Below are 23,044 nucleotides of genomic sequence, written 5' to 3' on the forward strand. Positions count from 1 at the left end.
TGTTCCTTGGTTCAAGGAGACTCCGTCCTTGATTTTTTTTCCGAGGGGCAATAAACCGGGCCGGGCTCCAATCAGTCTGGTTTGATACAGAGATGAAAAGGATTTGAGAGGCCTTTTGTTTATATGTAAACAGATGAGATTTCAGGCCAAAGTGGCCATGTTTTAGAAGTGACCTGTATAATGAAAGGGGAGTGGTCAGCTCACAGTTTTAGTTCAGTCTTGAACAGGGAAGTTCAACAGGGAGCTGTGTGGAAACTATCTCTCTTTTCTGCCCTTTAAATTCAACCTGTAAGCATGTGTTCCATTTATACTAGTTTCTAAAGGGAGTTTTTTTTATTGGGACTGTTGTGTATATTCTGAACAGCATAATTAAGTCTAGTGGATAGGTTGAGTTCTGTAAGGGTTCTTTATTCTGTCCTTTGTGTTTCATTGTATAATTTTATGAATACTTTTTTGTCTGTTTTAAAATCTAGTAGTCAACCTAGCTATCTTACTCTGGGTAATTTTCACTGTACACTGACCAAAACAAATTGCAAAGTTATGGTCTGGGGCTTTCTGCTTCAGAATGTTTTGAGTGGTCTGGCGAACTCCATAACACATTCCAATCCCATTGTAGGTATTTTCTGGGCATCTAGTTCCAGAGACAGGGAAATCTGAACCTGGAGTCTTCAGAACCAGAGGTCTGGACACTACCACTACATCACATATTAAACAGCAAGCAACCAGTTAGTTTGCAGTGTATTGAAGATCCATCACTTCAAACACGTTTGTATAATCAAGACTAATTGTCCAAACCTCTCTGTATTCCCAATCTCTGATTGGATCTGGGTCTCAGTACTGGCCCCACAGCCCTCTCTCCTTTTTCACTGGTGCCTGGATTGATAGAGATTCCTGATTGGCTGTTATGGATTGTCAATCATCATTGGTGATGTCATTCCCCATTTGAGTGCAGGGTGCCCCAGGAGGATAAACACAAGAGCTTGTGAGAGAGAGAGACTCAGTTCTAGAGGTGTCTGGGTGATAGTGAGCAGGTATAGTGAAGATGGCCTCCCAAGTGTGTCAGAACTACCACAAGGACTGTGAGGATGCTGTTAACAAGCAGATCAACCTGGAGCTCTATTCCTCCTATGTTTACCTCTCCATGGTGAGGCTTGTGATCCTGAGATTGTAGTTTTCTTTCAAAAGTTAGAATTTCTCAGTTTCAAAGAAATGACTATGTTCTTGTGTGTTGGGTGTGGAATCTGGGAGTAATGTTTGAGTAGTGAATGCTTCCTCTTTGCCATGTTAACTGCCTGAGGATCAGTTTTAACAGCTACTCTGGAGCAGCTTAACATGAAACCTGTTTAAAGAGCACTCTCGTGGAGCAGTCTGTGTCCCTGTCTCTGAAATTGGTCTGGGTTCAATTCCTACCTGTCTAATATCTCTGATTAGAAGGTACCGGGGAAAAAAAGACAGCTGCTGCATGGGTTTGCTGAAGAGTATGTTATAGTGGAGTACTTTTTAATGTTAGTTAAAGCCCCATCCTTAATGGGATGCCAGTTAGTTTTTTTTTTAAAAAAACTAACAAGTGCTCACTTGCCATTAATACATCATTGGGATATGAGGTTAAAACCTAGAATCTCCGACTACATGGTGTAAGACTGGAGAGTTTTCTTTACCCATATAGGTGGGTGAGTATTACACTTAGTATCTACTGCATCAAATTGTCCCAATTTTCATGGCTAATAATTATTATCACTTTGCAAATCAGTTAACTTCAGTGGGAAGCTTCCTGTAGTAACTAATGCTCTTCACACTGATTGAAATTATTGAATTGCTTATTTGTCCAGGGTTCATGATTTTAAGAACTCCAGAACACAGCCCATTAGAAATGATAGTGTTTAAATATCCAAGAACCTCCAGGCTCTTGCTTAATTTTGAAAATTCTATGCATCAAACTAAACTTATGAACTCAACATAATTCACTTTTTGCTAGCTGCTCATGCTTAATGAGTTGCAGCCCATGTTTGGGATTGATGAAACTAATAGCAAATTTGTAGCCGTCAAATTGGGAATAAATTTAGATTAGATTACATTACATTACAGTGTGGAAACAGGCCCTTTGGCCCAACTAGTCCACACCGACCCGCCGAAGCGCAACCCACCCATACCCCTACATTTACCCCTTACCTAACACTACGGGCAATTTAGCATGGCTAATTCACTTGACCTGCGCATCTTTGGATTGTGGGAGGAAACCGGAGGAAACCCACGCAGACACTGGGAGAACGTACAAACTCCACAGTCAGTCGCCTGAGGCAGGAATTGAACCCAGGTCTCTGGTGCTGTGAGGCAGCAGTGCTAGCACTGAGCCACCCACAAACCTTAATGAGGATGGAAGAATTTTTGACTAGAGTCTAAAATCATGTTTTACAATTCAATTCTCTTGTCAGTCCTCTTACTTTGACCGGGATGATGTTGCCCTGCGTCACTTTGCTGAGTTCTTCAAGGAGCAGTCCCATGAGGAACGGGAACACGCTGAGAAACTGATGGAATTCCAGAATAAACGTGGAGGCAGGGTCCTCCTGCAGGATGTCAAGGTATCTCTTTCATTCCCTTCTGAGAAATGAGCTTCTATTAGTAGTGGCTGAGGCCAAAAGGAAATGGGATTGAATTTGAGAACAAGCACTTTACAAAAACTATTCTAGAATTGGCTATTCACTCCATGTGTTTTGTGTCGTGTCTTCAGTGAGATTCAATTTTGATCCATTTGGAGTTGGCTAGGAGATTGCTATGACTGGCTTGAATTGTTGTTCACTCCTCTATCCTGCCTCTTATCTTGCATGGATCATTGCTTTGACAGAAACCCTCCTGATGCTTTTGCATGTTGTACCTGAACTTTTCCTTTCCTCTTCCAGAAGCCAGAGCAGGATGAGTGGGGCAATGGTCTGGAGGCAATGCAGAGAGCTCTGCAGATGGAGAAGGATGTGAACCAGAGTCTGCTGGATCTGCACAAACTCTCCTCTGGCCACACGGACCCTCATGTGAGCTCTCCATGATTGAATGGTGTTTTGGGCACAATTATTGGAAGATGTTGCTTTTCTGTCTTTAATTGATGCTAATAACTGTCCCAATACCTGGAGGTATAGGGATTTGGAGAGAATGGGCAGATAAGTGCTGAATGTTTTTACACAATCCTAGCATTCCCCTCTAAGGATTTAGTAGTTCATTAAAGGAAATGTTTACGTTAGATCATGTCTTCTGGTCAAGAATTAAATTCCAATTCAAGGGTTAATTTTGGTCCTTTGGAAACTTCCTTCCAGCTGTGTGACTTCCTGGAGAGGCACTACTTGGATGAGCAAGTGAAGCTGATCAAGAAGCTGGGAGATCACATCACCAACCTGAAGAGACTGGGAGCCCCTGAGAATGGCCTGGGAGAGTACCTGTTTGACAGGCTCACCCTGGGGGAGAGCGACTGAATGGACTGCAGGGAGCAAGTTTAGTTTGGTACTATACTAAAATAGTATGTTGTCTATCATTTGTGGAGGAAGAAAGAAATGTGGTTTGCTTAAATTGTACCAGGGCTGAAGTCTGGGCTCTTTATTGTGAAATGTATTAGACTCTGGCAAAATAAACTGTTCAATATTGGACTTTGGCTTACTAACTTTCCAAAGTTTGGTTTTACAGCTGCCTTGTCTAACATTGGGTAGAGGCCCAATTTTGCAACACTCCATTCAAATGCTCAACAGCAGAGATTGTAGTACAAAAAACTGCCAGATGCTCTATGTATAGTTTGACACTAACAGGGAATAACTAAAACCATATTTGTTTTAACTTGAATTGAAAAGTCTGAGCACCAGGGTCCCACTAGCAATAACTATGCCTTTGCATCCCAGGCAAATCACCCAAGAATAATGTTCCAAATTTTAGTTCAACATAATTACATGGTCAACATCATTCATTAGTGATTTAAATCCCTTCAGCTGCCATGGTGAGATTTGAATCCATGGTCTGAGCATTAACCCTTCAGGATACTAATCCAGTGACACTACAACAACAGCACTTCTCCACCGGCTTTAACTGTCTGAAAATCTCTCTGGAATGAACTTGAGGAAATAACTGGGACATAACACTCCAGCAAAATACTTCCAGTAACTATTTTTCCTTGTTGCCTCAAACTGTTCATGATTTCCTGGGGACAATAGTTTAAGTGCTTTTTTTTTCTAACAATTTCCATGCAATTTATCAGTTTATAGACCACATTGGCTGATGGCTTTTTGAAATTAATCACTGTTTCCAAGTGAATTTTGGACTTGCTACCATAATCCTATTAACTTGCTGCAATTGGAAGTGTAATGGTTGTTGTAGTGTACAATAAACTTCATTTAATGTGGTTTGCATTTAATATGGTATTAGTCACTATTTAAGATAGTAAGTGAGTAAACCATACAACCTGTCACTGTTACTCAGCTCACCTGGATGTGAGCATTATTGACTGGGACAGTATTTACTATCCATCCCCTGGTGATGTGATGCCACCTTGAACGGCTGAGTGTGCGTCCACATTACCCAGAGGGAAAGGCTTCCAGGTACTCTGATCCAACAACATGTAATTACAAGTCAGGATGGTGAGTGGCTTGGGGGCGGGGGGAGAAATCTTGCAGGAAGTGGTGTCCCATGTATCTGCTGCATTCTTCCTTCCAGATGAAGTGCTTGTGGGTTTGGAAGAGACTGTTAAAGGTGTTTGAATTTCCAAAGTGCATTGTGTAGATGGTGTACACTTCTACTGAGTGTCAGTGGTGGAGGGAGTGGATGTGGCTGCATTCCTGGATGGTGTCAAGCTGCTTGTGGTGTTTGGTGCTGCACCTATCCAGGCAAGTCAGTATTCCATCACATCCTGACTTGTGCCTTGCAGATGGTGGACCGAGTTTGAGGTAAGCCCGTCAGGAGGTAAGATACTGGCTACAGGATTCCCAGCCTCTGACCTTTGACCGCTTTGCCTGTTAAGTACAATAATGGCTGACTTTGGGCTTCAACTCAACTTTTCCATCTCCTTCTATAGCCTTGAAGTTCTGTGTAACTAAAAAGTCCATCTAGACCAGTGTTACAGAAGTCTAACTTGGTATCTACACATCTCCAGTGCAGGAATTTCAAAAACACCCAATCCTTTGAGCAAAGTACTTTATGCTCCTCTCCATCTCAATTAGCAGAGGATACCTTTAACTTTCACCCCTATCGCCTATGCCACGGTCCTAAATTCAGACTCCTATTGACATGAGAATACAATATTTAGACTATTAAACAAACAATACATTTTGATCATCAGCTTTGTGGAGATAGGTTTAACTGAGCTATTCAAGAGGGAATTGGATTATTTCAATGGGAATAAGGTACAGAGTGATAGGGAAAAGGCTGGATAATGCCAAGTCAAAATGCTCATTCGGAAGGCTAGTACATGCATGATGGGCAAAATGGCTGCTTTCACCACCATTATATTTTTGATTATCCATGTGTGTGTTCAGAAAGGGTCAAGAGATGACCCTCAATGTGACATCAAGAGCTGACCTCCAGTGATGGGCACCATGGGAGATGATCATTCTGCTGTCTTGGTAGCTGCCCAATACTCACTGGGGGCAAGGGTTCAAACCGATGGTTGATGCAAGGTAAATGCGCAGCCACTAAATGGGTCCGTGCTCTTGATGCACAGTGGTGGTGTCCCTACCTCTGAGCCAGGAGACCTGGGTTCAAGTCTCACCTGCTCCAGAGGTGTGTCACAGCATCACCATTGGTTTGATTAGAAAAATAACTGAAACTGGCTTGAGGTGGAAATCAGCAGTTGGACGCAGTGACATCGGTTCCAGAGGTCACTGCTGAACATGAATCTCAGAGATCCACGCAGCGGCAGGAAACATAGATTACAGCCACTAAAGAAAGGACCAATCGCTGCCACAATCTCAGGGTAAAGGGACCCTCATCGAAGACTCGGATGAGGAGGAATTCCTTCCCTCAGAGGGTTGTGGGTCTTTGGAATGCCTTGCATATATTTAAAGCCGAGTTAGATTAGATTAGATTACTTTACAGTGTGGAAACAGGCCCTTCGGCCCAACAAGTCCACACCGACCTGCCGAAGCGCAACCCACCCAAACCCCTACATTTACCCCTTAACTAACACTACGGGCAATTTAGCATAGCCAATTCACTTGACCTGCACATCTTTGGACTGTGGGAGGAAACCGGAGCACCCGGAGGAAACCCACGCAGACACGGGGAGAACATGCAAACTCCACACAGTCAGTCACCTGAGGTGGGAACTGAACCCGGTCTCTGGCGCTGTGAGGCAGCAGTGCTAACCACTGTGCCACCGTGCCGCCCATTCTTGAGGAGTTGAGGAATCAAGGGTTAGGGGGAAAGGGCAGAAAGTAGATGGGAGGAACATTGGATCTGCTGTGATCTTATAGAACAGTGGAACAGGTTCAAGGGACTGAACTGTCTACTCCAACCCAGAGACCTAATGGTTTTATGGTCTGTGGTCTGTGGAGGAGGGGTGAGGGGAGTTAAGAATTTGCCAAGGAGAGGAACAAAATCTTCCTGGTGTCTCAGCTGACCTGGGAATAAAACAATAAAGAAAAGGAGCCTTACCATCAGTAAATGCTGAAAGACGGTCACTCCTACTATCTAATGCTGTAGAGTTGGTTGCATCCATTTATCCATTCTCTGGGATCAATAAAACTCTCCATTATCTCACATGTCTAAACTGTTACTATAAACTGAATAAACTATCTTAAAACTACTTACAAATCCTCAACAGCTGACCTTAGGTATCTGTAATCCCCAAATCCAAAATCTTACAAATGTATAGATCCCACTGAGACTGTCAAATGTTGCTGGGGATGTCACTTCTCAGGTATCACCTCAGCAAGGACAATCGACCAAAACCCCAAAAAGAGAAGGGTGAGATGTTGCCCCACTATCTGTGTCAAAGGATAATTGGGGATCTCTGATAGTGGAGAAAGTGAGGACTGCAGATGCTGGAGATCAGAGCTGAAAATGTGTGCTGGAAAAGCGCACCAGGTCAGGCAGCATCCAAGGAGAGGAGAAACAACATTTCGGGCATGAGCCCTTCTTCACGAATGAGGAAAGCTCAAGCTCATATCCTCATTCATTGGTTCCTGGATGCATGGGTGATTCCTGATTGACAATCATGACAGCCAATCACTGGTGACATCATTCCCTGGTTGGGTGCAGGGTGTCGCAGGATGATAAATATAAGAGCTTGTGGGAGAGAGGCTCAGTTCTCGAGTTGTTGAGGTGATAGTGACTTGGAATAGTGAAGATGGCCTCCCAAGTGTGTCAGAACTACCACAAGGACTGTGAGGATGCTGTTAATAAGCAGATCAACCTGGAGCTCTAATCCTCCTATGTTTACCTCTCCATGGTGAGGTCCTATTCCTATGACTGTGTTCTGAAAAGTCTGATTTCAGTAAATTGAATTTAAGCTGTGTTTTGTTGAAAGGTTGGGTTTAGGACTGAATCCTCAAACAGTAAGTGTTTGGTATGGTGTTATAAATTAGTAGACCCTGTTAGAACAACTGCTTATTCCCTATTGCATATGGAAATAACTCAATTCTGGAGTAGGTGGGACTTTTGGTTCAGATATGTAATAATGTCTCTCTAAAGCTGACTAGCAAAGTATCTAAAATGAACACTAACTCCCTGAGTTTGCAGATCCTGAGTATGGACCTGGCAAGTTCACTTGGTGGGCTGACTGACTAGAAGTGTAAGGTTCTGGTAAACTTGTCTGTGACAAAATCCATGGCTTAAAAAAATCCAAGAATGCTGTTGATTCAAGATCTCTCTTCCTGTCTAATTGGTTTAAGACTAAATTTATGTCCCTTCAGGTGTCTTCATGCACATGGCAAGTGAGATGGTGGCCTAATGGTCTTCTATTAATCAAGAGACTCCAATGTTCTTGGGGTTTGGTTTCAACTTATACCATGGCAGATGGTGGTGTTTGAATTTAATTAAAATCTAGAATTAAGGATCCAATGATCATGAATCTATTATTAAGGTCCACTTTGTTAACTGTCCCTTTTAAGGAAGGAAACTGCCATCCTTACCTGGTCTGGCCTACCATGTGACTTCAGACCCACAGCCATGTGGTTGACTCCTAAATTGTCTTCTGGATAATTAGAAATGGGTAATAAATCATCTAGCCAGTGATGTCCTCATCCTAAGACTTTTTTTCAAAAAAGCAATAACTTGTTTTCTTACTGTTCTCTAATACATAGGATCCCAAAATGCCAATGCATGTGCAGCAAGGACATAGCCAGATCAATCTGTTTGACCATTTTTAAAAAAAAAACTTGCTAAATCTCCAGAATACAGCAGGGTTTCTATTCTTTAAAAATTTTCCTCCCTAATAAGTTTGTGGATCTTTGATTGATATAGAAGATGCTGATGTGAAATGAGGGTTCCAAAGCCCAACTAATGGAGGGGTAAAGTGTGAATTTTACACTCTTTTTAAAAAAAGAAGCCTTCTTAGTCAAGATTCGACTTCCTAAGTGAGAAGGAAATCTGGCACTAATTAATTTGAAATTATCCCCAGTCCCCTTACTTTGACCGGGATGATGTTGCCCTGCGTCACTTTGCTGAGTTCTTCAAGGAGCAGTCCCATGAGGAACGGAAACACGCTGAGAAACTGATGGAATTCCAGAATAAACGTGGAGGCAGGGTCCTCCTGCAGGATATCAAGGTATCTTTTCATGCCTTTCTAAGGAATGAGCTTCTATTAATGGTGGCAGATGCCAAAAAGAAATGGGATTGAGTTTGAGAACAAAGCTATTTTATAAAACTCTTCTAGAAATCAGTTATCTATTCCATGTGTTTTGAAACCTGTTGTCTCCAATGAGGTTCCATCTTTAATCTGGTCAGAGTTGGCTGGAAGACTGGTATAATTGCCTTGAATTGTTATTCGCCTCCCACTATACTACCTCCTACTTTGCACAGATCATTGCTTTGACACCACCCCACTGTTGATATTTCATGACTGACTTTAAATACTTTCCTTTCCCTCCAGAAGCCAAAGCAGGATGAGTGGGGCAATGGTCTGGAGGCAATGCAGAGAGCTCTGCAGATGGAGAAGGATGTGAACCAGAGTCTGCTGGATCTGCACAAACTCTCCTCTGGCCACACGGACCCTCATGTGAGTTCCTTCTAATTGGGGAAGTTGCAACGACTTAGTGCCTTGGGATTCCTGCAGCTAATGACTCTCCTTTTGTGGGGGGTTACACAGAACAGGTGTTGTGACTGAGATCTAGCATTCTTAACAATTTTGTCATTGCTGTGTTTTGCCTTCCAGTTGTGTGACTTCCTGGAGAGGCACTACTTGGATGAGCAAGTGAAGATGATCAAGAAGCTGGGAGATCACATCACCAACCTGAAGAGACTGGGAGCCCCTGAGAATGGCCTGGGACAGTACCTGTTTGACAGGCTCACCCTGGAGGAGAGTGACTGAACTGACTGCAGTGAATGAGTTTGTGGTGTTTTTGTACTAGTACAACTAGCATACTTGTCACTACTGAGGTTCTGTTTGTCAGTTACTAGCAGACAATAAACAGTTTGAGTGGACTCTCATGGTTTTGTAAATGTATTAGTTCTGGAATCCTGTCTATTGCATCAGACCAGCCAAATGTTTTGAGTGATTGTCATTCCCACAAATAACATGGACAAACTCAATATTTGCATAATCTTTTGTGCATTGCACTGTCAATAGTTGGAGGTACTGTAACAGCTTGTATTATCATATTGTACCTTTTTTTTTGCCCAACTAAAGTTTGACAGTGGGGCCATGTGCCTAACTTCAGTCAGAAGTGTGTTTTAAGGAAAATCAATAAACTCCAAGGAAGTTTAGAAATCAATCTGTGTAAAGATGCACTCCTCAGGACAGAGTTGTTCAGAAGCAGGGATACATCAGGGTGCAAGAGGAGGCCTTAATACATACAAATGGCTACTGTCTGTAAAATAAGGGACAAAGTCAAAGGATTTGAGTCAGTTGACTTATTGGGTTTTCCAACTCTTTCATTTTCAGATTTCTAGCATCCAGTGTTAAGAAAAACTGACTATCTCGTCTTCTCCAACAGCACTGCCAGACAAAACAGCTCCTGTGAACTTTAAATCAAGTTCAACAAATGTTTGTAAACACCATTTTGGCCCAAACTGTTACATTGCAAAATATTTTTAATGTTTTACTTAAATTCCAATGGCTTTAAAAATCAACTAGCCTGGTTGTGCTCACTTAAACCCTTCACACTCCTCTTAGAATTCTGGTAGCATTTGAGCAAAGTTTAAATGACAAGCAGTCTCAAATTCTGGAATCTTCTGTGCCCTCCATGTTTTACTGAGCACGCTCTCGTGGCAGCTCTTTCCATATGGAAGCCAATGTGGAGTGTACTTTTATTGGGGTTGGCTCTGCATATCTGAGCTTTAAAGTGATCAAACAGTTGAGCGCCTCTATCTCTCCCTCCCCAGGATTGGAATTGATGTGGGCCCACTAAAAGTAAATGACTTCGTGTCAATTGAATGGAGTAGTTCATTTGACAGGCTGGTTCCATCAGTTTATAAAACTTAATAGCAGCAACTCCTACATAAATTTGTTCGGTGTAAAATGCAAATGAAACATCCATTTCAATCCTGATGGATCACTAGTAATCGCCTTCTCAATGATGTAACCTTTCTTTGCTCTGACTGAATTTCTGATATTTAGCAGTGAACTTGGGGAACTTAGTTGAGATCTGGCTGTTACAGAAAGAAAATTAATCTTCAATCACTTGAGTCATAATCTTTGCATCTCATGTCCCTCAAATAGAAAAAATGATGAGCATTTTTCAACCCAAAACCACTCCTGCTCCCTAAAGGGAGGTGCTGAATTTGGTGTTCCTATGAAAAGTCCAAACAGACCATGATCAAAGTCTTTGATGTCCACTGCAGAGGCTTTTGAGTAACCATGTGATGTCCATGCACTTAGACAAAGCCCTTTATGACCACTGGACACTCCCTGCGTCTTTTCAAAAAAGACAGTTGTCCATACCCAGATACGTTGTCTATTCAGGTGGCTCAACTGTGCCCATTTAGTGGCATATCTCCTAAGAAAGCTGTGTCTGCAACATTAGCAGTTGTTTCCGATTTGAATTTTAGCCTTATTTTTCCATCTAAATCAGAGTTTACTCCATGGAAACCACATATTCATCTAGAATCATAAAATCCCTACCACGTGGAAACAGGCCTTTTGGCTGAACAAATCCACACCAACCCTATGAAGGGTATCCCACCCAGACCCATTCCCTGATTTCTCTACATTTAGCCCTGACTAATGCACTTAGCCTATATGCTATGGGCAATTTAGCTTGGCCAATCCACCCTAACCTGCACATCTTTGGATTTTGGGAGGAAACCAGAGCACATGGAGGAAACCCATGCAGATACGGTGAAAATGTGGAAACATCACACAGACAGTTGCCTGAGGCTGGAATCAAACCTGGGTCCCTGGTGTTGTGAGACAGCAGTGCTAACCACTGAGCTACAGTGCTGCCCCAGGCAAGAACCACTTCTCTCATAAACCCAGACATCAACACTTGGGATCTTAGAGAAAGGTCGAATTCCTACAGTGCAGAAAGAAGCCATTCGACTAGTCTGGTCTGTACAACTCTCCAAACAGCATCCCAACTGGACCCCCGACCCCGTCTCTGTAACTCTCCTAATTTGCCATGGCTAATCCACCTCGCCTGCACATCCTTGGACAATTACCCATGGCCAATCCACCCTAACCTGCACATCTTTGGACTGTGGGAAGAAACTGGAGCACCTGGAGGAAACCCACACAGACACAGGGAGAATATGCAAACTCCCACAAAGAATCACCCAAGAGTGAAATTGAACCTGGGTGCCTGGTGCGGTGAGGCAGCAGCACTGACTACTGAGCCACCGTGCTATAATACCAATGCAAGGCCAGAGAGAGAGACTAAAATTATTTTTAGGTAGTGAGTTGTTACAATTGGGAATGCACTGTCAAGACAGGATAATGGAAGCAGATGCCTTGAAAACGTTAAAGAGGGATTTGGACACAGAATGACAGGAAGTCAATGGCAGCGTTATTGGAAAAACCAATAGGAGTGGGACTAATTTGAAAACGCTAGCAAAAACAAAATAGGCTAAATGGTCCCCCATTGTGTCTGAATCAAAGAGGTGGAAAACATCTGAGTCACAACACTTCACACAGATTCAAACAGTCCTCACCCAGACTGAAAGTCGACCAGAAAAGTACTCATTGAACAAACAGCACAGATGGGCAGGAAAAGACCAGCTGCTCCATCGAGCCTGTCCCCGACCCCACTGCAGCCAATGGGGGACCAGTCTGTGGGTGGCACTGGGTACAGTCATGGTCACTCCCTCTCAGTCTCACATGTCCATTTCTCTGTCCAATGCTGGTCTATAAATTCCCTCCAGGTAATTGAATTTGTTTAGGGTACTGTATCAGCTTCACAGCTCCTCTCGAGTAACAAACCTGACCAGGTTCTGAAAAGCTATTCAGAAGAAAGTAAGAAATATTTTGAGAGTATTAAACTTCCAGAGATTTTCAGACTTGAAGAGTGTCAATGGGATCAAAATCATCAAGCCTATTCCATCAAACTCTTTCTATTTTCTCAATCTCTGATTGGCTTGGGATCTTGGTTCCACCCCACAGACCTCTCTCCTCTGTTCATTGGTGTCTGGATAGATGAAGATTCCTGATTGGCTATCAGGAATTGTCAATCATCATCACTAACATCATTCCCTGGTTGGGTGCAGGGTGGCCCTGGAGGATAAATACAAGAGCTTGTGGGAGAGAGGCTCAGTTCTAGAGTTGTCTGGGTGATAGTAAACAGGAATAGTGAAGATGGCCTCCCAAGTGTGTCAGAACTACCACAAGGATTGTGAGGATGCTGTTAACAACCAGATCAACCTGGAGCTCTATTCCTCCTATGTTTACCTCTCCATGGTGAGACTTGTGTTCATTGGCTGTGTTCTTAATAGGTTTGATTTTTCTCCAATTTGAAGTTCCTTTAAGCTGTTTCTTGTTATTTTTGGGGGGTGATAATTAGTGAGGTACTTCAGACTGCAGGTTAATTATATGCTGACTTGTTCCCTGTAGTAACAATTCATTAAGATTTATGATAGAACTAACTTAAGGGAGAGCCCTTGTGGTGCAGTGATAGTGTCTGTGTCTGAGCTGTGAGGCCTGGGGGGAAAATTCCAGTTTGATTAGAAAATGTCTCTTGTAGTGTAATAGTACTGTCCCTACATATGGGCACTACTGAACAGGTTAACTTGCAGTTATCTAAATCAAGGTCTGTAGGCCATAGTGAGACCCATCAAGGGATAATTTTAAGGGTTCTTAATGCACTGGCAATATTCCAACCTCTGGACCAAGTTGTCTGCCCTCAAATCCTAATTGCCTCAGGCATATGTCATAGCATCTCTACTGTTTTTACATCAGAAAACACCTGAACTGAATTGCCATGGGTTGGTCATGGAGCAGAAACCAGTCTGACGCTGAACAAAAGTTGGATTGTTGTTCATGTGATCTCTCAAGGTTCTCCTGGGTTTCCTTGTCATGACTTTTGAAGGTGATACCTTGTTCACTGAAAGCCCTTTGCTTCTACTTAACCATAAATCTAAAATAAGTGGATTAAGCTCTAACCAACTTCTTAGATTTTGTGGTGTCTCTATTTGGTAAAATGCCTTGTGGTTGCTGAAGAACTCTCTGAAAATGCAGTGACCATTGTAAGGTAGGACACTACTTGCATCCAGCAGTGAGCTCACCCAGGTGAGATATTTGGGGCCTAATTCTTGTGCAAGTTGAATGGTCTCTCAGACAATGGAGCAAATGCCTCTCCATTGGAAATGGAGCTGTAGGGAAGCTTTGTGACTGTGATGTAGCTATCCTGTCCGAAGTCAGTTTCATTTGAAATACAAATGACACTTCAATAATGAGAGTTTGTCACAAATCCTATGATGTAATATCAGCTAAACTGAATTAAATTCCAGTTAATAAACAGTTCTTCAGGCACCCTGAAGTCTTCAGTTAATGCTGAAGCGATGACCCTTTAGAAAATTTAACACTGGGCAAATGCTCAGCCTGAGTTTCCCAGCAACTTTTCACTTTCAGATCTTCAACGTCTGCAGTTTGAATTGTTCTACTTTTCCCCCCAGGCCTCTTACTTTGACCGGGATGATGTTGCCCTGCGTCACTTTGCTGAGTTCTTCAAGGAGCAGTCCCATGAGGAACGGGAACACGCTGAGAAACTGATGGCATTCCAGAATAAACGTGGAGGCAGGGTCCTCCTGCAGGATGTCAAGGTTGGGTTTGGTTTGAAATTGAAATTTTTTACAAAGGTTTGTTACTTATCCTATTAAAACTTAACCCCAGTGGCTGGAGAATTTAACAGCTAAATTAGAGCCTTGTGTAAACCGAGGGCAAGTGTAGGATTTGGTTGTGATGACCTCTGCTTTCTGCCTTGGATCAGATGATCCAACCAATGCTCATGTATTAAGGTAGAGTTTTTAGCCAAAACTCATACTGGTGCATGCTTAAACCTGGGCTGCTGATTGAGCCATAAATGTCTAGGAGTCAACTAATGTAACTGAGCATGGAGTTCCTCTTGGATCACAATCAAGACTTGATTCCCAAAATCCTCAATGCCAGCCACATGGCTTGAGGTGCACTGACTAACACTGTTTTTCAAACTAACAGTTCTTCCATGGTTTAAAATGGCCTGACCACCCACTGTTCAATGTCATTCCTGGTAATTTTAGCATGTTGGATTATTGTGTGGGGTTACCGAGGCATATGGCCTAAGCCCAAATCTGAACATTTTGGGCACTCTACATCTGAACTTGACCTCTCCTTAACTTCAGAAGCCAGAGCAGGATGAGTGGGGCAATGGTCTGGAGGCAATGCAGAGAGCTCTGCAGATGGAGAAGGATGTGAACCAGAGTCTGCTGGATCTGCACAAACTCTCCTCTGGCCACACTGACCCTCATGTAAGTTCCTCATGTAATGCATTTTCAGCTAAAGGTGATATTGCTATCTATCCTGTCCTTCTAGTAAAAATTCCAGAAGGTCACTTTTGACTTAATCTTGAAAGCAGTGTGCAAGTGGAGGGTATCTGGATTCGAAGCCTGAGGTGTTTCATGGAACTGATGTGTAGTTTGAGGCCAATTCTGGTCTCTCCACTAGGATAGTAATTAGACTAGACTAGTAATGCTGATGAAGCTAACTTCACTCTCTCTGGCTACTTGTTCCAGCTGTGTGACTTCCTGGAGAGGCACTACTTGGATGAGCAAGTGAAGATGATCAAGAAGCTGGGAGATCACATCACCAACCTGAAGAGACTGGGAGCCCCTGAGAATGGCCTGGGAGAGTACCTGTTTGACAGGCTCTCCCTGAGCTGAGTGGGATTCTGGAGTCCTGTATGTGAAAGCAGAATTGATTTCTCTATTGCTGAATGTGGAAATAAAATATTCACTGATCTCGTGTCTCTTCTATCATTCAGTAGTTAATTCCTAGAACGTGACTCCAATATCTGCCTTCCATGTCCCTTGGCCAGTCTTGGTTCAGTGTTGCCTCCCCAGGATGTTTATCACTTGTTGTATGGGTGTCATTGGCCAAACCACATCCTGCTCCATTCTAACTAGAGTCAAGCACATTGCTGTGCTGTGTATAGGTCTATCCAGGTAAGGACAGTATGTAGGTGGTGACAATTCAGCCCCTCAGTCTGGTACAATCCTGGTGGCCTACCAGTCCTCTTCATAAACTTGTCAATCATTACTAAATATCTGCCTCTTCCTTTAAATTCACTGCAATCCAGGCTAGTGCATGACTCTTTATGGGAAGTAATCCCTCCTCATCCATCTTTTTCAAATCAGCTACCCTGCCTTAAAACTGAGACAGTGAGGATTGCAGAAATCAGCCAATCAAGGATGGCATTGGGGGAAATACCACAGGAGCTTAGGCTGCATCTGAGGAGTAAGACTTCACCCTAGATCTAGCAGCAAGACTAAATATCAGCTGTATCTAACCACCCAATCCCCTTAGCATCATGCAATGATTAGATTGCCTCTCATCCTTCTAACGTTGCTGGCAAATGTGAGGTACGATAGAAGACAGTGATGGAAGGCTTTTCTTACTGATCACTAATTTAGTGAACTGTTGCTAATCTTCCTTTTAAAGTACCTCTATTCCCCTCGGAGCATGGAGTGATATTCCTGCTGCTCTCCTACCAACACCCTGTACAATTGCAACACCACTTCTTTGGTGATAGTAACAAAGGTCCATTTGTTTTAATAACTTTCCACAATTTGTGCCGGTGGGCTCCCTCTGTAGTGAAGCCTTCTGTCTATTTTGCCCACAAGTAACCTCCTTGTTCTACTGATCAAAGTGGATACTTTTCCTTCACCAAAGGCATTGAGAATAATGTGGGGTATTTTTTCTGATAGTAGTTTTGTTTGTTGTTAGACTAAATTGAGACTTTAAGTAAATTAAAATCACATGCTGCTGTAGTTGAATTCATGCCTGGGTTTCTGCATTAATAGCCTAGTGATAATGCCATTAGCTTGATACCATGATCTTTATTGAGACCCTTTAGGATATTTTGCTCAGTTATCCATATAGTGAGTCTAATTAAATAAAGAATTGCAGATGCTGGCAATCTGAAGCAAAACTGATTACTGGAGAAACTCAACAGGTCTGGCAGCATCTATGGAGAGAGAAACTCTATGAGCATTTCAAGTTGTGACCCTTCAGAACCCATCTGTTTTCTCTTTCCCCTACAAATGTAATCTCTCAATCCCTGTTCTACAGGGACTGTGTCACTGTCAGCTGTAAAGTCATGAAGCAGTGAAATATCAGGAAGGGACTGGTTACTGCCTTCAGTGTCTGGGACAAAGCTGTTTCAGTCTCCCCTCTGCAAGGGCCTAGGGGACAGTGTGTAATTCAGGTGTTTCTACAGAAGATTGTCACAAACCTTCCTGGATTGCCAAAAGTTCTAATTCTTTTGCAGACACTAACTGGGAAAAGTCTCTGACCAGGTTGACATCTGATTCCTTGCTGCTTTTAACCTTCATGAATCTCCAGTAAATGCAGGAATACATTATCAATGTTAATTAGTAAAATACTTAACACCCCAAGTAGCAAACCAATGCACACTGACTGCAGACTCTCTGAAACAGATCGGAATCTCCCCCTCGATCGGCAATTTATCTGCAACTTGGTGTCATGGACGTGCTGATACAGTTCATCACCCAGAGAGTGGTGAGCCTGTGGGACCTGCAACCACGGAATACAGTCAAGGTCAGAATGTTGACTCCGAGGAGTTAGATCGTGCATTTGGGGCGAAAGGGATTGACTAATATGCGAGGAAGCAAGAACAGGGTGTAATGGGTTTGATGGGATCCACCATGATCATTTAAAATGGCAGAGTAGGCTCAAGGGGCTGAATGCCCTCCTCCCTTTTATCTTGGTTTTGATGTTCCTGTATCTTCCCCACAGGCCTCTCAGGCTTCAATATGTTTCCAGGCAACACTGTTGAAAGAATAGAGAGCTATATCACGCTTCCTGATTACATTCAGTTCGATGGCACCATAAATAGGCAGAATATTGTGGGGAACACTGATATAATGAGCGGATAAAACTAGCCAACAGTTCGATATGAGGAAGAGTGCACTTTGGACCTAGAGAAATCAGATTTATTTCAATATAACGAAGAGCCAAGAACTGAAGAGAAGCAGAAAGTTAGGAGACCACGTGCAGAAACTACTAAAACAGCACGGTCAGTAACAAAACTGAATTTCAAAGGCTTACATCATTTTAGTCTTCATCTGGTGGGGAGAGGCGACTGGAATGTACAGGTTGTGTCACATTCGTATAAAGTTCAGAGTACACACATCTGGAGGATTGTATTCTGTATTCATATTATGGCCCTGGAATGAGTATGATTTTTTAATCAATCCATGGAATGGAGCTGTTGCTGTTGATGCCAACCAGTGCTGACCATCCCTAATTGCCCTTGGACTGAGTGACTTGACACCATCTCAGAAGCAAGCTCTAAGTCCACACACTGCTGTAGGCCTACGGTCACCTTTAGGCTTCCTTCTGTAATTAAGTGCAATCACAGGTTAGATTAGATTAGATTCCCTACAGCGTGGAAACAGGCCCTTTGGCCCAACAAGACCACACTGACCCTCTGCAGAATAACCCATTTCCCTCTAACTAATACATCTAACACTATTGGCAATTTAGCATGGCCAATTCACCTGATTTGCACATCTTTGTGCCTGTGGGAGGAAACTGGTGCACCCAGAGGAAACCCACACAGACAGTCGCCCCAGGCTGGAATTGAACCCGGGTCCTTTGCACTGTGAGACCGCAGTATGAACTACTGAGCCACCATGCTGCCATTTCAAACCTCTGATTGGCTCTGGGTATCTGACTCCACCCCATGCCCTTCATTGGTGTCTGGATTTATGGATGATTCCTGATTGGCTGTTATGATTGTCCTTCATCATTGGTGAGTCATTCCCTGGTTAGGTGTGGGATGTCCCAGGAGGATAAATACAAGAGCTTGTGAGCGAGTGGCTCAGTTATGGAGTTGTCCAGGTGATAGTGAGCAGGAATAGTGAAGATGGCCTCCCAAGTGTGTCAGAACTACCACAAGGACTGTGAAGATGCTGTTAACAAGCAGATCAACCTGGAGCTCTATTCCTCCTATGTTTATCTCTCCATGGTGAGGCTTGTATCTTTTAGGTCCTATTTTTAAGTGATTATTATTCCATTGTAGCAGGTAGTTGCTTGGTCAGTGACCTGTAGTTTAGGGTGTAGCTCTGTCCCCCTCCCTTGAGTAAATGTATTGAAAATAACTGAGAACAGTCTTACCCCTACTCTGCAACTATTATGCTTTGTTCAGAAATGCTTAAATCTGAAACTTCTACTCATTCCAGTGGAGAACACAGATGATCTGAATGAATACATGTAGTCAACTTCCTAGTCTTAATGGTAAAAGAGAATGTAATTAGATGGCTTACTCCTTGTTAGGATGGGGGGAAATCAAATGTAAATGCTGAGACTGTTTGTTTTTTTTAAGGAAACAGTAATTCCATTTGTTAAACTACGGTTTAACAGATTCTTCACTCTCCTTTTTGATGTGACCCTGATGAGGGAAGAGTTCTCTGGAATGCGATTGTATGCTGAATAGGTTACAGCAAACATTATTGCTGTCTCTGGATTTCTAACCCATACCATTTCCTAACCTGATCAGGCATTCACAGGGATGGCCTTTCCAATATGTTCAAACTTTCTTGCTTAAAGATGCTGCTAGGCCAGTACTGTCTAACTGTGAAATATCTCTAATTTTGCAGGCAGGTACAAAATGAGCAATGAGATGTTTGCCCCTCTTGAATTTGAGCCAGATATGGGTCTGTCCTAACTTGGTCTTTTCTTTCTCCATCCATCTTCCCCCAGTCCTCTTACTTTGACCGGGATGATGTTGCCCTGCGTCACTTTGCTGAGTTCTTCAAGGAGCAGTCCCATGAGGAACGGGAACACGCTGAGAAACTGATGGCATTCCAGAATAAACGTGGAGGCAGAGTCCTCCTGCAGGATGTCCAGGTTGGGTTTGGTGTTTATTGTAGATAGTCATTCTGAGAATTAAAATGCTTCTGTATCTATTCTGTATCTGTATCTATGGTTTATTACAGTAACTCTCTGATACCACAGTTCTCTAAATTTAGTGTCTCAAATGCAACTGTAGAATGTGAAGCCCTTATCCTTTCTCTCTCCTCCCAGAAGCCAGAGCAGGATGAGTGGGGCAATGGTCTGGAGGCAATGCAGAGAGCTCTGCAGATGGAGAAGGATGTGAACCAGAGTCTACTGGATCTGCACAAACTCTCCTCTGACCACACAGACCCTCATGTGAGTTCTTGGTGTTTCTGTGCTTCTAGCTGCTTTTAAATGGATAAGACACTTGGCTCTTTAGCCTCAATCTCTCCCTCCATCGCAGAGGGTGTTGTGCAGGGGTGGACTGACATACTGGTGTTGCCAAAATCTGAGCACTTTCTGGACGCTTTTCAGGAATCTCAGTGACATCACTTAATTGCCTGCTCCCTGTATTAATTGGAATTTAATTCTTGAGGGAGAAAAAGGTGTATTTGATCTTGACATAATTGGTTCCCCTTTGTTCTTCTCAGCTGTGTGACTTCCTGGAGAGGCACTACTTGGATGAGCAAGTGAAGATGATCAAGAAGCTGGGAGATGACATCACCAACCTGAAGAGACTGGGAGCCCCTGAGAATGGCCTGGGAGAGTACCTGTTTGACAGGCTCACCCTGAGCTGAGTGGGATTCTGGAATAATTGCATATTTGCAGTTTCACAATGTATGTTACTAAATTGTGAACGCTCATTGAATTTGGAAATTAAAATCTGTGAATGACAAAACACCTCTATAAAATTCCAATGATTGCATTCATATCTATGGTTCTTAGCTGCATGACATGTGAGACCTTTAACTTGTTTTGAACTATTTTTTTCTTAGTCACCCTGTTCAGATGTTGTTACACATGTGGAGCAGGTAGGCCTTGTACCAGGGAAGGGACGCTACCACTGCACCATAAGAGCCTGTTTCAACATTCTTCTGAAATTTCTTATCCTTCTTTAGACTTTGGTTAATCATCCTGACAAGTGTCACCTTAATGAAAATTGCAGCAACATACAACAGCAGTCTCATGGGGTTTTTAATCATTGCAGATAAATAGCTGAAGTTGTCAAATATTAAATACCTGTTTCCCCAATACCATATCAATAAGAATGAAATCTGTGGGTTTCGATGTAAATGCAGGTTTACATTTATTGTTAAACAATTTCCTGCAGTCTACTGTCCACAATGCTTCCCTCCTAGCATTTGGAAAAGCAGAAAGAATGGACTGCTGTCCTGAAATAATGCATGTGTTCATATTTTTAATATCTTACCTCAAATACAATAGATGTCTCCATTATAGAAGGGGAAAGGATGGATAGTAGAGATCCTGAGCTTGTCAGGATCAAGATCCACATGAAACACAATAGAAATAACAACATTCATCGAATAGAAGCATCCCACCACTCTACTGTCCCTCTCCACAACATGATTGGTTTATAGATTGTGTAGTGGATCTAGTACAGATTAATATCCTTCGACTGCTGTGATCAATATCAGTGACCCTTAGCCGAGGTGAACCAGTTCTTCAGATGTCATTGTATTTAACACTGTGTACAGGGAGAAATATCCATTGACAAACTTGTCAAACACTGAGATGAATTGGGGAGCTCTGATTCTGGACGACTGATGCTATCAGTTTGCAGAAAATCAAAGCAACTAAAATCAATTCCATTGCTGATGAGATAATGGAGGGGGGGAGTGGGGGGATGAAATGTGTGTACGTGAAATAGAAAGATACCTTTTGGATGTGGTTGGGATTCGGGAAGGGAGAAGGAGGCAGGGAGTGTGGCTGCTAACTTTGACAAAATTTGTCTCTCCCTCCCAGCAATCTTTGCATGGGCTTCAGTTTCGCATTTATAGATCGATCTAGATGAAGGGGAATAGAGAAATGTATGTCCACGTTTCTGGGTGATAAAGTAAGTGGTGTGGCTGGGAGCTGAAAGTTTGCAACAAGACATTGTAAAAATGAATGAGTAAACACCAACAGACAGGACTCAATGTGAGGAAGAGTGAGGCTTTCTGTTGGAAAGTCCTAACCTAACTGTGCATGATGTAGATATAGGAGATGTTGTTCTGATTAAGCAACATCCTTATGGGCATAACAATCTAAAGTTGGCACAGGTTCAGAGGGAGCTAGGGCGCATGCTCCAAGATGGCATAATCAAAGTGAGTTAGAGTGACTGCAGCTCACCCATAGTCATGGTGACAAAGCCAGATAATACCCAACGGTTATGTGTGGACTATCACAAAATCAACACTGTTACAGAGATTGACGCATATCCACGGTTGGAGGACTGTGTCAAAAACGTGGAGCAAGCAACTTACATTTCTAAGTAGGACTTGCTCAGAGGCTACCTGCAAGTACCTCTGTCAGAGAGAGCAAAGACAATTTTGGCTTTTGTAACGCCAGATGGACAATATCAGTTCAAAGTCATGCCATTTAGTATGAAAACTGTTCCAGCCACATTTCAGAGACTGACTAATAAGGTCATTGCCAGATGAACCAACTGTGTGGTGTATATTGATGACCTGGTGATTTTCAGTCACTTCTGGAAGGAACATTTATCGGACTTGGTCGGTTGACTTCGGAAGGTGGTAAACCAGGCTAAAAGTGAATTTGCCAAAGTCCAAGTCACCTTCCTGGGCCATGTTATTGGACATGGTCAAATAGCTCCATGGGATGTGAAAACAAAAGTAGTTGGGGAATTTCCCACACCGTTGACGAGAAAAGCTGTACTACCATTCCTGGGGCTGAGTGGATTTTACCGAAAGTTTGTGCTGAATTTTAGCAGTGTGGCTGCTCCACAAGCTGAATTGTTAAAAAAAGAGCAAGAAATTTCAGTGGACAGCGGACTGACAGCCTAAACACTGTGTTAACCACTGCCCCAGTATTAGCCATAGCAGATTACACGAAGCTTTTCAAAGTGGTTATTGATGTCAATGATGTGGGTATCGGTGCGATGCTCCTGCAGGAAGATGACGAGGCAATAGAAAGACCCAGTAGGTATTTTTCCAGCAAGTTGGACATTCATCAACAGAAATATTCAACAGTGGAGCAAGAGACTTTAAGCTTGGTGTTGGCATTACAATATTTCAGTGTCTATAGTACCAGCAATGCATCTGAGTCAATCGTATTCACTGATTATACCCCACTGACATTTATGGAAAAATTTAAGGACAAAAATGCCAGACTGTTTAGATGGATAAAACTGGTTTCTTTTTTCTAAAAGCTGTTCCTTTTCTCAAGGATATTATGTCCTTGGTTTTTGTTTTAGAGTGG

At 42.7% G+C, this 23,044-nt stretch overlaps 3 protein-coding genes and 1 pseudogene across 3 annotated transcripts; all 4 read left to right on the top strand.

Annotated features, from left to right (window-relative positions):
- Window positions 1-1,042: 1,042 nt before the first annotated feature.
- On the top strand, window positions 1,043-3,466 carry LOC122542140 (ferritin heavy chain A-like). The gene is made up of 4 exons (XM_043679548.2): window positions 1,043-1,144; window positions 2,433-2,579; window positions 2,898-3,023; window positions 3,303-3,466. The coding sequence occupies exons 1-4, from the start codon at window positions 1,043-1,045 to the stop codon at window positions 3,456-3,458; spliced, it is 531 nt and encodes a 176-aa protein (XP_043535483.2). The 3' UTR covers window positions 3,459-3,466.
- A 3,846-nt stretch (window positions 3,467-7,312) lies between these two features.
- Window positions 7,313-9,493, top strand: LOC148141201 (ferritin heavy chain A-like; annotated as a pseudogene).
- Window positions 9,494-12,910: 3,417 nt separating this feature from the next.
- Window positions 12,911-15,468, top strand: LOC148141202 (ferritin, heavy subunit-like). Its single transcript, XM_087978086.1, has 4 exons — window positions 12,911-13,012; window positions 14,227-14,373; window positions 14,932-15,057; window positions 15,322-15,468. Exons 1-4 carry the CDS (start codon window positions 12,911-12,913, stop codon window positions 15,466-15,468), a joined length of 522 nt encoding a protein of 173 aa, XP_087834212.1.
- Window positions 15,469-18,695: 3,227 nt separating this feature from the next.
- LOC122545735 (ferritin, heavy subunit-like) lies at window positions 18,696-20,403 on the top strand. The gene is made up of 4 exons (XM_087978024.1): window positions 18,696-18,797; window positions 19,532-19,678; window positions 19,856-19,981; window positions 20,257-20,403. The coding sequence occupies exons 1-4, from the start codon at window positions 18,696-18,698 to the stop codon at window positions 20,401-20,403; spliced, it is 522 nt and encodes a 173-aa protein (XP_087834150.1).
- Window positions 20,404-23,044: the final 2,641 nt, after the last annotated feature.

This window comes from Chiloscyllium plagiosum, unplaced genomic scaffold, assembly GCF_037043375.1.
Source record: "Chiloscyllium plagiosum isolate Xiang-an unplaced genomic scaffold, Cpla_swu_hap1 HiC_scaffold_33, whole genome shotgun sequence".
Lineage (NCBI taxonomy): Eukaryota > Metazoa > Chordata > Chondrichthyes > Orectolobiformes > Hemiscylliidae > Chiloscyllium > Chiloscyllium plagiosum.